Source organism: Schistocerca cancellata, chromosome 9 (assembly GCF_023864275.1).
Source record: "Schistocerca cancellata isolate TAMUIC-IGC-003103 chromosome 9, iqSchCanc2.1, whole genome shotgun sequence".
NCBI classification, from domain to species: Eukaryota; Metazoa; Arthropoda; class Insecta; order Orthoptera; family Acrididae; genus Schistocerca; species Schistocerca cancellata.
Genome location: NC_064634.1, coordinates 152,971,142 through 152,985,869, shown reverse-complemented (window position 1 = coordinate 152,985,869; position 14,728 = coordinate 152,971,142). Strand labels below are relative to the sequence as shown.

Sequence of the window (14,728 nt, the reverse complement as noted above, 5' to 3'; positions counted from 1 at the left end):
CTTCAGTCCTGGTGATGAGGTGTTTCATGTCGTCATCCTGAGTACCATCTGGTAGGAATGTGAACAGTGTATTCATTGTCGTTTCAGCCTTGTGGCTGTAAAGCAGAAAGAACAGTGTGAAGCTTGTAGTGTCTTGCTTTGCTGTGATGGATGTGAACATAATGATGAGCAATATTGTATCCCGATCTCTTTGTTTAGTATAAACATATATTGAGAGCATATCTGCCCATGTCTTATTAAAGCATTCTGTGGGGCAGTTCATTTGTGAGTGGTAAGCAGTTGTCATCCTGTGGGTGATAGAACATGAAATTCCCTCTGACTGCAAAACTTTTCCATGATCGGAGATCATCACTCAGGGTGCTCCATTCTTCAAAATTTTGTCTTTTACAAGGAACTTCGCAATTTCTGGAGTTCTGGCAGTTGTCACAGCTTTAGTGTTAGTATTGCAGATGAGGTAGTCAATGCAGATCATTTAACCATTGATTTGCCATTTGTTGACTTTGGAAACCTTCCAAAGAAGTCGATCCAAGTTATGTGGAAACGTTCTGTTGCTGGTGGAATTGACACCATCCACTCCAGAGATAATTTGTGGCAAGTGATTCTGTCACTGTCAACATAGTGTCGAACGGAGCAGTAGAGACTTGGCCAGTGATACCTGTGTCTGATTTTGTCTAGTGTCTTCATGAATTCTGAGTGATCAGATTGTGCAGCTTCTTGGAAATACTTCAGGTATTGGTGAGAAGTGATGATGAGCAACATTTCTGCCACATTGGATTGTAGATATTTGTATACAATGTTCTGTTTATTAATTGAAATTCTGCATATGTAAGTTGCTCCTCCTTCAAGGTTGTATGATTTTCAGCAGTGCTGGACCTTCCCTCTGTTCAGTAGCAATGTCATTAAATGCATTGATGAGTGAGTTTTCATCTACACTGCTGTGTTCCACCAAAGAATTTCTTGAAAGGCAGTCAGCATCCATGTGTTCAAGCTCACTATGAAGCCTCTACCCCCCCCCCCCCCCCCTCCTCACACACACACACACACGTTGCCAGTTAACTTGGTCCTTCAGGTTAGTCATCAAGCATAGAAAATAGTGGGGTGTACAATAGTGAATGGTTTGCCAAATAAATCTGGCTGGAACCTGAAAATGTCCCATACTACTGCAAGACACTCTTTCTTGGTTGGAGAGTACTTCGTAAACATAAGCTATAATTTTTTCAGTATTTTCCTGAATGTGCAGTTGAACTGCACCTATATCATATCTGCTAGTGTTGGTGAGAAGTTCTATCTCAATGTTCTCATTATAAAGTGATAGGATTGAAGATGATGTTAGCAACTATTTAAGACGAAGAAAAGATCTTTACTGCACCTCATTCCAGGAAAATTAGGCATGTAATTTTAATAGTTGTTTCCTTGTGGCAGTTATTGCAAGGGATGTGCCTTGGTACAGAAGTCCTTATGAACCACTAGTAGTATGAGCACATTTTGAGAAAATTCTCACATCATGAAAGTGTGAAGGAACTGGAAAATCTGTGACTGCTCCTTTTTTCTCTGGGGACAGACTCAATCATCATTCATTAGGTGCCCCAAGACTTTTGCTTCTTGTGTGGCAAATAACCACTTTTTTGGATTTAGGTGGAGGTCTGCAGCCTGAACATACTTCAGAACAGTTTTCATGTGGCTTAGAAGTTTTTCAAATATCTTCTTCAGAATAATGACAATGTCATCAAGATAACAAAGACACATGGTCTTTGCAAGGTGTCCATCAAATGCTCCAAGGTGATTGGAGCATTACATAGTCCACATTGTATATTTATTTATTTGGAGTCACACTTGTCAAATTTGATTTGCCAGTAACCTGCGTACATGTCCATACTTGAGAAATACTTTGGTACTTTCAAGTAGTAGCCAACAGCGTCATCAGCTTGCAACAATGGATAGAAAATCTTTTTTCATAATTTTTAAAATTTTGTTCAGCTGTCAGTAATCAACACAAAAACACCGTCTGCCATCCTTCTTCTTAAGGATCACAAGAGAGGACGAAAGGTTCTCGGAAGGTTCAATGATGTCATCTTGCACCATCATTTCTTATACTGACACAGTGTATTACCATGGTGCTTTCTACCTGCGCATCTGCATTTGTTCCTTCCACTGTTCAAACCATTTCTGTATGTCATTGTCTGTGAAGCTAAACAGGAACTCTGTCTTTTTGCCATCCAAGATTGTGGAAAATTGTGTCTGTAGCAAACTGCCCATTTACTGGAACCAGATGGATATGTTTCGATTACACTTGTTAGAGCATAAGCAAATTGCCTCATTTCCGAAGATGTTTATGCAGTTATATATCATGACAAACATTTTCTTTTGATTACACTTGCAATAGCATAAGCAAATTGTCTTGTTTCCAAATATGTTTATGCAGTTATATACCATGACAATCAGTTTCTTAGTAATGTGAATAGTTCTTTTTTTCTTTTTGTTGTGTACATAGTTCCGCGTAGTCAGCACGTACACAACTTTCCCACTAGAGCGCGCCCTACTAAGCACAACATGCGCTAAGCACAACATGGCATTTCTATCGTCTGACCTAACGGCAGAAGATAAACATGCCACGATAAGACCACGAGACATATTGCTGACACTCGCCTACTTCGCTAGAGCGACAAGTCAAATAATCTGATGGTGTGTGTACTGAAGGTCTTGCAGTATGCACACCACACTATTCTTTTTGTGTTGAAGTTGAATGCTTATGGTCATTAGATGCACTTAAATGTATGAAAACACAAGTGCATTACATCATAATATTTGTGAGCAAATGGCTTGAAAGAAAGACATCAGTTTATGTATAGTTACTGTAAATTTTTAAGTATTATTATTATTATTGTTATTATTGTAATATTTTCATTAGATCATTGCAGCAATGGACAATGTCAAAGTTCTCAAACTGGGCACTCAGTGGTGGTGTGGTGCACTAGAGTGCACAGATGGCACTGTGCTATGGTAATTTTCCCTTAGTCTCTCATCCCAGCTAGAGACAGTTAATGGTACTGACTGTAAGCACAATTATAGTTGTTGTTATTGTTGTGATGGTGATTTCACTGTGTGCATTGGAGCTTGAGTGTAATGCAGTTGGAACAATAGGCCATCATCAAATTCTGCCAGAAATTAGACAAAACTATTACCAAAACATTTCAGATTTCAAATGACGAAGTAAATTTGTGGTGTTGCTGCATTGAATTGTAGTGTTTTGTGTAGATGGCACCACCATTTTTGACAAGGGAGAGACAGTTTGGAGGATGATGTGAATACTGGTCAGCCAAAAATGGTTTTAACTGAGTGGAAGAGTGAAGAAGTTGCAATATTGTTGCACTTAAGCAGCTCCCAAATGGTAGATGAGCTTGCAGCAGCAGCAGCAGCAGCAGCAGGAACCAACCATTTATGTGCTACAAAGTTCTGACTGATAACCTGAACATGTCATCTGTTACCCAGCACAGCATGCCACTCATCCACACACAAGACCAGTGTGATAATCACATGACAATTTGTGGGGACCTGTTAGGCAGTACTGATGATGATGTGATATTTCACAACCGGATAGTAATTGCAGATGAACCATGGTGTTTCCTGTATGATCTGCAACTGAAGTGACCATCTGCCACCAGGAAAACACCAGCATTGTCACAGCAGAAAAAAACATGCCAAGACAAGTTAAAAGGCAACTGTGTTTTGATTTAACTGGAATTGTTCACATGGAATTCATCACTATCTACAAGGAGATCTTTGCAGTTTATATGATTCAATTCATCACAAGATTCCTCACCTTTTGTGTGGGAAGAACTGGCTTTTGCATCATGACAGTGCCCCTGCACGTAGCTCTTTCCTCATCAAAGAGGAACTTGCAATGCAACAGGTCACTATTTTGCCACACCCTGTGTACTCATCTGATTTCACATATGTGATTTCTGTCTCTTTTCTTGCATGAAAGCATGCCTACACGAGTGTAAACTTCATTAAGCTGAAGAGGTCATGACTGCACAAGAGAAATTGTATGGAACATTCCTGGAAAAGTGTTTCAGCAGTGCTTCCAGCAGCTATATGGACATTGGTGGAAGTGAATAGTGGCCAACAGTGACTATTTTGGTAGAGGATATGGATATGTTCAAGTGTACACCTCGGCCATATGGCTTTCAGCCCAAAAGCCATTCATACAAAAAGTACACCATGTTACACAGTGTCGAGACATAAAGGTTCTTATTGGTGTCGACTGTCCAGCCATCTCTCACAAAAGTTAATGAGTGTATTATTATACACATTGAAACACTGGGTTAGCTACTGAAATTACCTCACTGTATGTTACAATTAATTAATTCCTTAATGTCAAAAAATGGTTGGCCAACTAAGCAGTCATATATTGTATTCCATCATCTTTCTGCCATCCACCCAGGATAGTGTTATTTTTTTCATTAAATGCAAAATATTTTTTGTTAGTCTTTATTGTAACTGTTATTGATATCAAATGAAACAATAGGGTTACTGTTATCAGTAGCTATATGTGACTAGTGATATATAACAGTGTACTTCATGTTTAATTTATTTATTTTGAATGATACCCATACAACCATCTTCAGGGTGAGTCAGCGACAGGGTTAAAACAACTTGACTCCATTTCTGTTGAGTGTATACACATGTTAGAGATAACAATGAGAGGATCAGTCATAGATAAAACTGTGCCTCTAAGAATAAAAAATTGCAAGTGCCAAGATAAGAAATGTGCAGTGCTTACAAATTATGTAGTGAATTATTAGAATGGATGTCATGAAGATCACTCATTTCACATTTGCACTCCCAGAGGATGTATTGTTCTGAGTCTTAGCTAGCCGTCATTCAGATGCATGCCACCCATTATAATAATTAATCATGTAATTCATAAACACCATAGAAGCTGACTCAGTTTTTGCTACGTTTTGTTCTTAGACATATTGCTTAATCTATTGCCTGACATTCTCATTGCCGGCAGTATTGTCCCTGTAGCATGTGCTGTTTCTTAACATATTGTGTCAAGTGGGTTTGATTCTGTCACTTACTCACCCTGAAGATGGTTGTATGATTATCAACTGAAATATCAAAATAAGAAGTAATGCTATTCCTTATTCATAACCAAAAGATGATAAAATATTGTATCTGCTGGAAAAACTTCAAGATGTCTGTTCGATTTTGTATTTTAACAATTCGTGTTTTCTTCCAGCATTGTACTTCTGGAAACTTCTTCTTTGTACAAGTTACACATAAACATATATTAGTGTATTACAAGCATGATCTTGTGTTGAAGAAGTAAAAGTTTATGGGGTACTGTATAGGAAGATCCAGTAATACTGTAATGGCCTTCTCTACAATAACAAAATAACATGGACATAATTAGATTCGTCCCATCAGATAATAGCACATGACATAATGTTCTGATAAAATGTAAGGTAACATGTTGTAACACAGACTTCTGGTGCATAGTTAATAAGATTACTTGACAATAAATTACACTAGACAGCTTACCAGTAATGAATTTTACATTCTATCCCCATGACAATTTATCATCTAAATATACACCAAAGAACTTGCCACAACTGAGGGCATCAAAAAGAAATTAATTTTTTAAACCAAAAATCATCAGTTTTGTTTACATTAAAGCATCTATTAACTCTAAACCAACAAAAGGCTTGGATAATTTTATTATCAACAAACTTTTTCAGCCATAGAGATCAGAATTACAGCAGAGAACAGTATTTTATCTGCATCCAGCATTATAAGTTATGGCAGATTTTATAAATCATTGTTGAAAATGGAAAATCCCAACACAGATCCCTGTTGAATGCCTACATTGATTTGGTCTATGCCAGGTCTTTCTGTGCCTACATAGACAATTTGTTTATAGTTCTCTAAATAAGATTTTAAAATTTTAGGCTTTTGTTTCTACAAACATAGAAGTTTTGACTAGGAGCCGTATATTTTAAGCACCATCAAACACTGTACTTAGATCATAAAAAAGTTGCCTGACTGAAGCCTTTGTCCTTGATAACCAATAGTATGTATGAAAAACTCTGTGGAAAGAACTGCTGATAATTTTTTACTAAAATTCTATTGTACTCTAGTAATTATACCTGGGTTTTAAATATAAACATATCACAAATTGTGAGTGCTGACTCCCAAATTTTGGAAAATTCTTTATGTATGGATCTATTCTGGGAAAAAGAGATTGAAGGAGAATCTTTACCTCCTTTTTTGCATCTGAGATTTAGTCTAGATGATTTGTTTTCACCAAGCGCATCTAGCAGTTAGAAAAGGTACATGGAAAATTACTAAGTTTTAGTGCAAAGTCCATATTTAAAGCTAACAACAATACAAAATTTACACTCACATAGCCATAAATTACAGTGAGTTGTGATCATTCCTCATGTATATAGTTCCATTTTAGGTCTTCCACCAAGGTATCTCTGAAATGTCATATGCAACTGACTTTTAGTAAGCATGTGGTAATTTATTTGTGGAGCATACATATGCAATGTCTTTTGTAATATCTGTAAATAATAATCACTTAATGGGAATTTTTGTCCTTGTAGATACAATACCAGAAAGAAAACAGAAAATGCATAGCATAAAATATAACAATACTTGAGAAGGAAAGTTGTTGCTCTTCATGTAGCGGAGATGCTGAGTCGCGATAGGCGCAACAAAAAAATTCACGCAATTATAGCTTTTGACCATTAAGGCCTTTGTCAGCTGTACACACACACACACACACACACACACACACACACACACACACACACACACACACAAATGCAGCTTGCACATAATCTTTTTGTTGTACCTATCGGGACCAGCATCTCCGTTATATGGTGAGTAGCAACTTTCCTTCTCTGGTATTGTTACATCCCATCCTGGATTTTCCATTGTTTGATAGCATAAAATATTATATCCATTAGCATGGATCATAAGAAGGATACTGGATAATCGACTAGAAAGAAGATTAAATGTATAGTAATATCAAAATAGGCAAAGATAACACAATATTTAAAAAAAAATAATCTATTCCAAATCATTAACTTGAAGGACATCTATAGTTTGTAAGCCACTTTACTGTGTCTGTAGGAGAGTACTTCTTATGTATATGATGTTTGAGAGGGTAAAGAAACATGTTCTGGTTATGGTGCACTTTGCAGTATGCAATGCACTTATTCTAACTATGTATATTCACCATTGTTTGGGGCCTGTAGAACTAAATCTATACACATGTTTGTCTTCACAGGTGTGGCTTCGACAGGTTCCTGGTTGTGGCCCTGGCACTGCTCAGCTTTGGAGGGCAGATCCTGCTCACAATGTCTCTCCAACTGGAGCAGGCTGGCCCTGTAGCCATTGCTCGCTCAGCAGATATTGTTTTTGCTTTCATATGGCAGCTCCTTTTCTTCAAAGAAGTGCCAAACAGGTACAGACAGTTACAGTTATTTCATTTTCATCTTCCAGAACTATTAGCTGCATATATTACTCAGAGTTAGTTTTATGGAAGCAAGAAAGCATAGTGACAAATGCTTCTCACAAAGTTGTTTGTATGAAGTTTGACATGCAGTATATTTTCAAAATTTTTGTGTAACATTTTTAAGCAGGCTGAATGAAATGGAAAAACATAGAATATTTTGACAGGGCTGACTATTAGTACATATTACATTACACACTGAAAGAAGGATGGCCATATTGATTGCAGACAAGCGGATTACTAGTCAGTGAGCAGCTATTCCTGGAGCATACACTCCGAGTTTTAACAGTGATACTCTCGGTGGTGCACAAATGCTCTTGTATAGTGTCTGGCATAGGCATTGGGCAAATAACTCCATAATACCCTTGTACAAGAGCTGTGCCTGCTCTCTCTTCTAACAATTCCTTCTGGATTCTTAAGGCTTTCACGACCACTTATTGACAAACTACCTGTTGGCTTCTGTCTCGGGTTCTTTGATCGATGTTTGTTTGATGACTTTCCTGACATTTCATCAACAAATGGTCATTGTCAAAGATTTGCTGGCATGCCAACATCTGAGGGCTTTTCCGTGGTCATTACCAGTGTTCCACTGCAGTGTGGGAATCCAGGATCCATTCACCTTGAGGCTTTTTTCTCTTTCTAGTTGACGCTATTGTCATGTTTACAGATTTATATATATTTGCTAAACAAGTGGTGTGATAGCTCATCTCTTCAACAAGAACTTCCACGTCGGCCAATTTTATAACGTTGTTGGTCTTACAGAGTCACATCTGCAGCTCGTGGTCTAATGGCTAGTGTTGCTGCCTCTGGTGGATCACAGGGTCCTGGGTTTGATTCCCGGCTGGGTTGGGGATTTTATCTGCCCAAGAACTGGGTGTTTGTGTTGTCCTCACCATTTCATCATCATCATTCATGACAGTGGCTAGATTGGACTGTTTAAAAAATGGGACTTTGTGTGGGTGCTGATGACTGCGCAGTTGAGTGCCCCACAAACTAAATATCGTCATCATCAGCATCATCATCATCATCATCATCATCATAATCATCATCACAGAGTCACACAGCATATGCTACACCATGGTTGCTTTCTCCAGTAGTCCCAACCTGCAATACTGCTTGTGTTCAGTGATACTGATGTTGATTGATTGTCCAGTCATTCCAGCATACACTTTTACACATGTACATGGTATGTGGAATATTCCTTACATTGAAAGTGGGTCTCTTTGATCTTCTTTGTTGGTTTATAAATAGCCTTTATGCTGCATTAACGCAATCACATACCACTGCACTGAACAACAGAAGAAAAAGTTTGCAAGAGGTGGGAAGCATTTTGATAGCTAAAATCGTGATGTGTCACGCACAGTGGTCAACCTCAATGAATGACCATTCATCAAAGAGGAACAGTCTAGGAGGGAATTTCATCATCATCTTGAGAACCATACCTATGGAAGATATAACTGCTAATACTGAAGTGGCCATGTGGGCCCTTCCTTGTGAAAGTGGTGAGCAAATATGCACTGAAACTGCCAGGATACTGTGCCGAGCAAAACTACCAGCTCACAATCTGAAGAAAGAGTTACTGCCTGATGACACAGGAAACGTGAATGTTGTAATGTAGAATGAAGATCATTAGTGGAAGATCCAGGATCTATTAGTTCTGACAGTGCCAGAAGCAAAGCATTCCAATGCAGTAGATCACATGGAGTACCAGTCAGTTAATCGAAGTATCTTCTTTCTCAGTGGTCATACAGAGGAACCTGTGTGCAAAACAGAAGCCTTACCATCTCTGCTGTATGAATTACCAAAAGGCAATAAAGATAATGTTCCATTAAGACTGTAAGTGCTCCTGGCTCACTGATGTACAAACTGGTGAAACACTTGACCTCTTTGCATCAGCTGCACATGGGAAAGACCAACACATACATAAAGGACTTGGGACATTCTATTGAGAAGTTGAGAAAACTAAAACTTGAACCAAATGACAGCCTGGTGAGCTTTAATGTTCTTTCTTTGTTTAATAAAGTGCCACTCAGTGATTCTCTGGAGTATATCACTTCCATTTTCCTGCAAGACATCAGCAGGCTCTTCATACATGTCTAACCATGAGGCATTTCATGTGGAATGGCAACTTCTGTAATGCATCACCACAGATAATCTACTTGGTCCAGTGGTATCCAATTTCTTCACGAAACATTTCAAAGTATAAGTGCTGGACTTGGTATCTTCTAAATTTAAGGTGTGGTACGGACACACAAACAATACCTTTTTTGTGTGGAGCCATGGTGAGAAACAGCCTGGTGATCCCCTAGGACACCTCAGCAAACTCCATGACAACATAAAATTTACCATAGAGATAGAAAAGTACCGACAGTTACTCTAGATTGATGTGCTAGTTATGAGGGATGGTAAATTCCTGAGACACAGCATGTATCGCAAACCAAAACACACCATCCAATACCTACAGAAACAGTCAAATCACCACCTGAACCAGAAAAGAGGCATAATAAATACACGTGTAATGGATGCAAGACAAATATGTGAACTGCAGCACCCCGGACATGGGATGCAACACCTAGAAAGCATTGTGAGAAGCAATGGGTAAACCACCAGTTACATAAGAAGTGTCACAGAATCAAGCATTGTCGGGTGTGGCCTTTCTGCCATATGTTCCCAGAGTGACAGACAGAATTGGATGTATATTGTGCAGACAGAGTGTAAAGACTATTTATAAACCAACAAAGATTATCAAAGAACATCTCAGATCGGCAAAGGTGAAAAGGAACCCACTTGAAATGTCGGAAATATCCTGTACACCATGTACATGTGGAAAAGTTTATGTTGGAATGACTGGACCATCAGTCAACACCAGGATCACCAAACATAAGTGGAATTGCAGGTTGGGACAAGTGGAGAAATCTGCCTTGGTGGAGCGTGCACATCTGAGATTGACCACATAATAAAATTTGCTGACATGGAAAATCTTGCTGTAGAGAAGAGCTGTCACACTTGCTTGTTCAGAAACGCTATAGAAATCCACAAATGTGAAAATAGCTTCAGGAAGAAAGAGGAAAGTCTCAAGGTAAACAGATCTTGGATTCCTGTGCTGCTCCAAATCACCATTGCGGGGAGCAATGGAAGAACCACAGTGGTAATGTCCACAGAAATGCCTTCAGACATTGGTGCGCCAGGTGCATATAATCTGTGGCCACGAGGTAAACTTCAGTCTGCCACCAGCAATGGAGTGTGAAGCTTTGACAGTGCCACATGCTCATGCTGGTGAAATGTCAGAAAAATCATCAAGCGAATATCAGTTGAAGAACCAGAGACAGAAGCCAACAGGCAATTTGTCAGTTCCTTCTTGATCTCTTTGCTAAACAAACCCATGTCAAAATGTGCTGTAATTCTTTGAATCTTCTCTGTTAATCCTACATAGTAAGTGTCCCAAATTCATAAACAATACCTGAGAATCAGTTGAACAGGTGTTTTGTGAGACATTTGTTTTGAGAATGAGCTACATTGACCTACGTTTCTTCAACTGAACTGCACCTTATGTCTCACCAGATGGTTAATGTCAAACTTTTTTGGTTACTGTCAAATGTTTTATGGTAGTTACTGTCTGGTGCATTAACAGATTTTTCCATATATGCATGAGAAATACATTACTTTTACTCGTAACGCGAGTCAACTCAAACTCTGCTCCATGTGTTGACCCTTTGCAGGTTTTCCTGGATTTTGCTACTGTTTTCTGTATGCAACAACACTGTCCACCCACAGAGCTGTTATGTTATCCAACAGATAAATTATGCATGTCTTTAACATTAATGGCCCCATAACTCTTTTTGTGTGCTCTTGAAGTTACTTTCACATTGTTGTTGTGGTCTTCATGATGCAGCTCTCCATGCTACTCTATCCTTTGCAAGCATCTTCATCCCTGAGTAACTACTGCAACCTACATCCTTCTGAATCTGCTTAGTGTATTAATCTCTTGGTCTCCCTCTATGATTTTTACCCTCCACACTTCACTCCAGTACTAAATTGGATTCCTCGATGCCTCAGAACAAGTCCTACCAAATGTGTCCTCCTTCTAGTCAAGTTGTGCAACAAATTCTTCTACTCCCCAATTCTGTTCAGTACCTCATTGTTAGTTACATGGTCTACCCACCTAATCTTCAGAATTCTTCTCTAGCTCAACATTTTGAAAGCTTCTATTCCCTTTTTGTCTAAACTATTTTTTGTCCATGTTTCACTTCCATACATAGCTACGCTCCATACAAATACTTTCAGAAAGGACTTCCTGACATTTAAATCTATACTAGATGTTAACAAATTTCTCTTCTTCAGAAACACTTCCTTTGTATAGCCAGTCTCCATTTTATATCTTCTCTACTTTGACCATCATCACTTATTTTGCTTCCCAGATAGAAAAACTCATGTACTACTTTAAGTGTGTTATTTCCTAATCTAATTCCCTCAGCATCACCTGATTTAATTTAACTACATTCCATTGCTTTTGTTGATGTCCATCTTATATCGTCCTTTCAGGACACTGTCCATTATGTTCAATTGCTCTTCCAGGTCCTTGATTATCTGTGACAGAATTACAATGTTGTTGGCAAACCTCAAAGTTTTATTTCTTCTCCATGGATTTTAATTCTTACTCCAAATTTTTCTTTTATTTTCTTCACTGCTTGCTCAATATCATTTCTTTCACATCTGACAATGTTGTTCTGTTAAAAACAATGGATTTAATTCTACATGTTAGACATTCTTGCATCCACTCAGGAAACTAGTTCAACTTCCAATAATCTCATGTTTTGTATACTAAGTGACAATACAGAACTGTACTGAATACCTTCTAGAAGGTGAGGAACACTTCATTAACCAGGGTGCCATTATAATTTAATAGGAGCTATCTGCTTTGTTTGTCATGTGATACCTTGCTTATTCCTTGATCTTCACAAAATTATTTTGCTTCTTAATCAGTATGTGGTATCTTATGGAGGCAACATCATTTATTCGTAGGGTATTACTCTTATCATTCTTGTGTGTGCTTTTCAGTTGTTTCATTCACTGAAGAGAGCTATAGTTCATTATTTCTTATTTGGTCTGAATGTTTCCAGCCTGCTACAGCCATTACTTTCTCTCACAAACTTTCTTCCTGCAGTTGGAGTTGATCACTTCAAGGACTGTGGCTCCCATCCTTACAGAACAACTGTGCATTCATTTGCTTCAAACAGCTCCTCCTGGGTCTGTGTGGCAATATGTTGACAAGTGTTTGCTACACTTTTGTACACTTTTGAGAATTTATGAGACTTAATTAAACCATCTATAAAATGTAATCTTTTAGAGATTTAAAACTAAACTTTCTTAAAGACGTGTTTCATGTTAACCTATTTAAAACTCAAGTTTGCTTCTCATTAGAGGAATACTCAGCTGCAGAATAGCAGGCGAATAGGACAGCCAACCAGTTGCAATAAATGGTGGTTTTAAGTTAACCTTAACCGTGGTTTCAACAGATTTAAACCCATATTCTTCAGAAGGACAAGAAGTAAATTTCACATTAGCAAATAGTCAGTTAGTAAAGTGATCTATCTCCACATGAAATGTGTCAGCAATGATGTGTACATCCATTTGTAAAAACTAAGGCCCCTAAAATCAAAGGCTTGCCACATCAGTAAAATCAGTCACATAAAATGCCAGACCATGTTAAGAGCTACATGGTCTTAGAACTTAACATGCTCTGGCATTTTGTGTGATTGATTTTACTGATGTGACAAGACCTTGATTTTAGGGGCCTTAACTTTTACAGATGGGTGTACAGATCATTTCCTACACATCTCATGTAACTAACTGACTATTTGCTAATGTGAAATGTGTTTCTTGCCCTTCTGAAGAATATGGGTTTAAATCTGTTGAAACCATGGTTAAGATTAACTGAAGACCATCATGCGGCTCTTCGCGGATGATGCTGTAGTATACAGAGAAGTTGCAGCATTAGAAAATTGTAGCGAAATGCAGGAAGATCTGCAGCGGATAGGCACTTGGTGCAGGGAGTGGCAACTGACCCTCAACATAGACAAATGTAATGTATTGCGAATACATAGAAAGAAGGATCCTTTATTGTATGATTATATGATAGCGGAACAAACACTGGTAGCATTTACTTCTGTAAAATATCTGGGAGTATGCGTGCGGAATGATTTGAAGTGGAATGATCATATAAAATTAATTGTTGGTAAGGCGGGTACCAGGTTGAGATTCATTGGGAGAGTCCTTAGAAAATGTAGTCCATCAACAAAGGAGGTGGCTTACAAAACACTCGTTCGACCTATACTTGAGTATTGCTCATCAGTGTGGGATCCGTACCAGGTCGGGTTGACAGAGGAGATAGAGAAGATCCAAAGAAGAGCAGCGCATTTCGTCACAGGGTTATTTGGTAACCGTGATAGCGTTACGGAGATGTTTAACAAACTCAAGTGGCAGACTCTGCAAGAGAGGCGCTCTGCATCGCGGTGTAGCTTGCTCGCCAGGTTTCGAGAGGGTGCGTTTCTGGATGAGGTATTGAATATATTGCTTCCCCCTACTTATACCTCCCGAGGAGATCACGAATGTAAAATTAGAGAGATTAGAGCGCGCACGGAGGCTTTCAGACAGTCGTTCTTTCCGCGAAGCATACGCGACTGGAACAGGAAAGGGAGGTAATGACAGTGGCACGTAAAGTGCCTTCCGCCACACACCGTTGGGTGGCTTGCGGAGTATAAATGTAGATGTAGATGTAGAGTTATTGCAACTGGTTGGCTGTCTTATTCACCGGCTAACAATACTTTAGTTCTCCTTTTGATTGCTTACATCTTCTTTTCTCACTTTGTTAGTAGATATGGCACCGATGAAGACTTATATTTTGATAATTTTGTTCTAAGAGACTTAATGTTTGGGTATCACACCTGATGAGGTAGGGTCACTGATCAACCAAGAGAGTAGCTACAAATAATGGTTGAACAATTAATAAAAATATATGTGGAGTATCATCGTGCAGGTAGCAGAAGACTTGGGAATATTTAGAGCAATATGTTTCCACAAAACACATGAAACAGATGTTGGTAAAGCCTGAGTTGTTGCTCTTTCTGAAGAATGTAATATGACTTAATGAGATGTCTTCAATAAGCATAATACTATTTCAGACAACAGGGAATGTTTGCATAT

General features: G+C 38.5%; 1 protein-coding gene across 1 annotated transcript in view; it reads left to right on the top strand.

Annotated features, from left to right (window-relative positions):
• The window catches only part of LOC126101251 (solute carrier family 35 member G1), a gene marked incomplete at its 5' end in the record, with an annotated part of 94,412 nt that overhangs the window by 62,586 nt on the left and 17,098 nt on the right, over window positions 1-14,728 (top strand). The window contains one exon of the mRNA XM_049911939.1: window positions 7,301-7,477. Within this exon, the coding sequence (XP_049767896.1) occupies window positions 7,301-7,477 (177 nt within the window). The remainder of the gene's footprint in view (window positions 1-7,300; window positions 7,478-14,728) is intronic.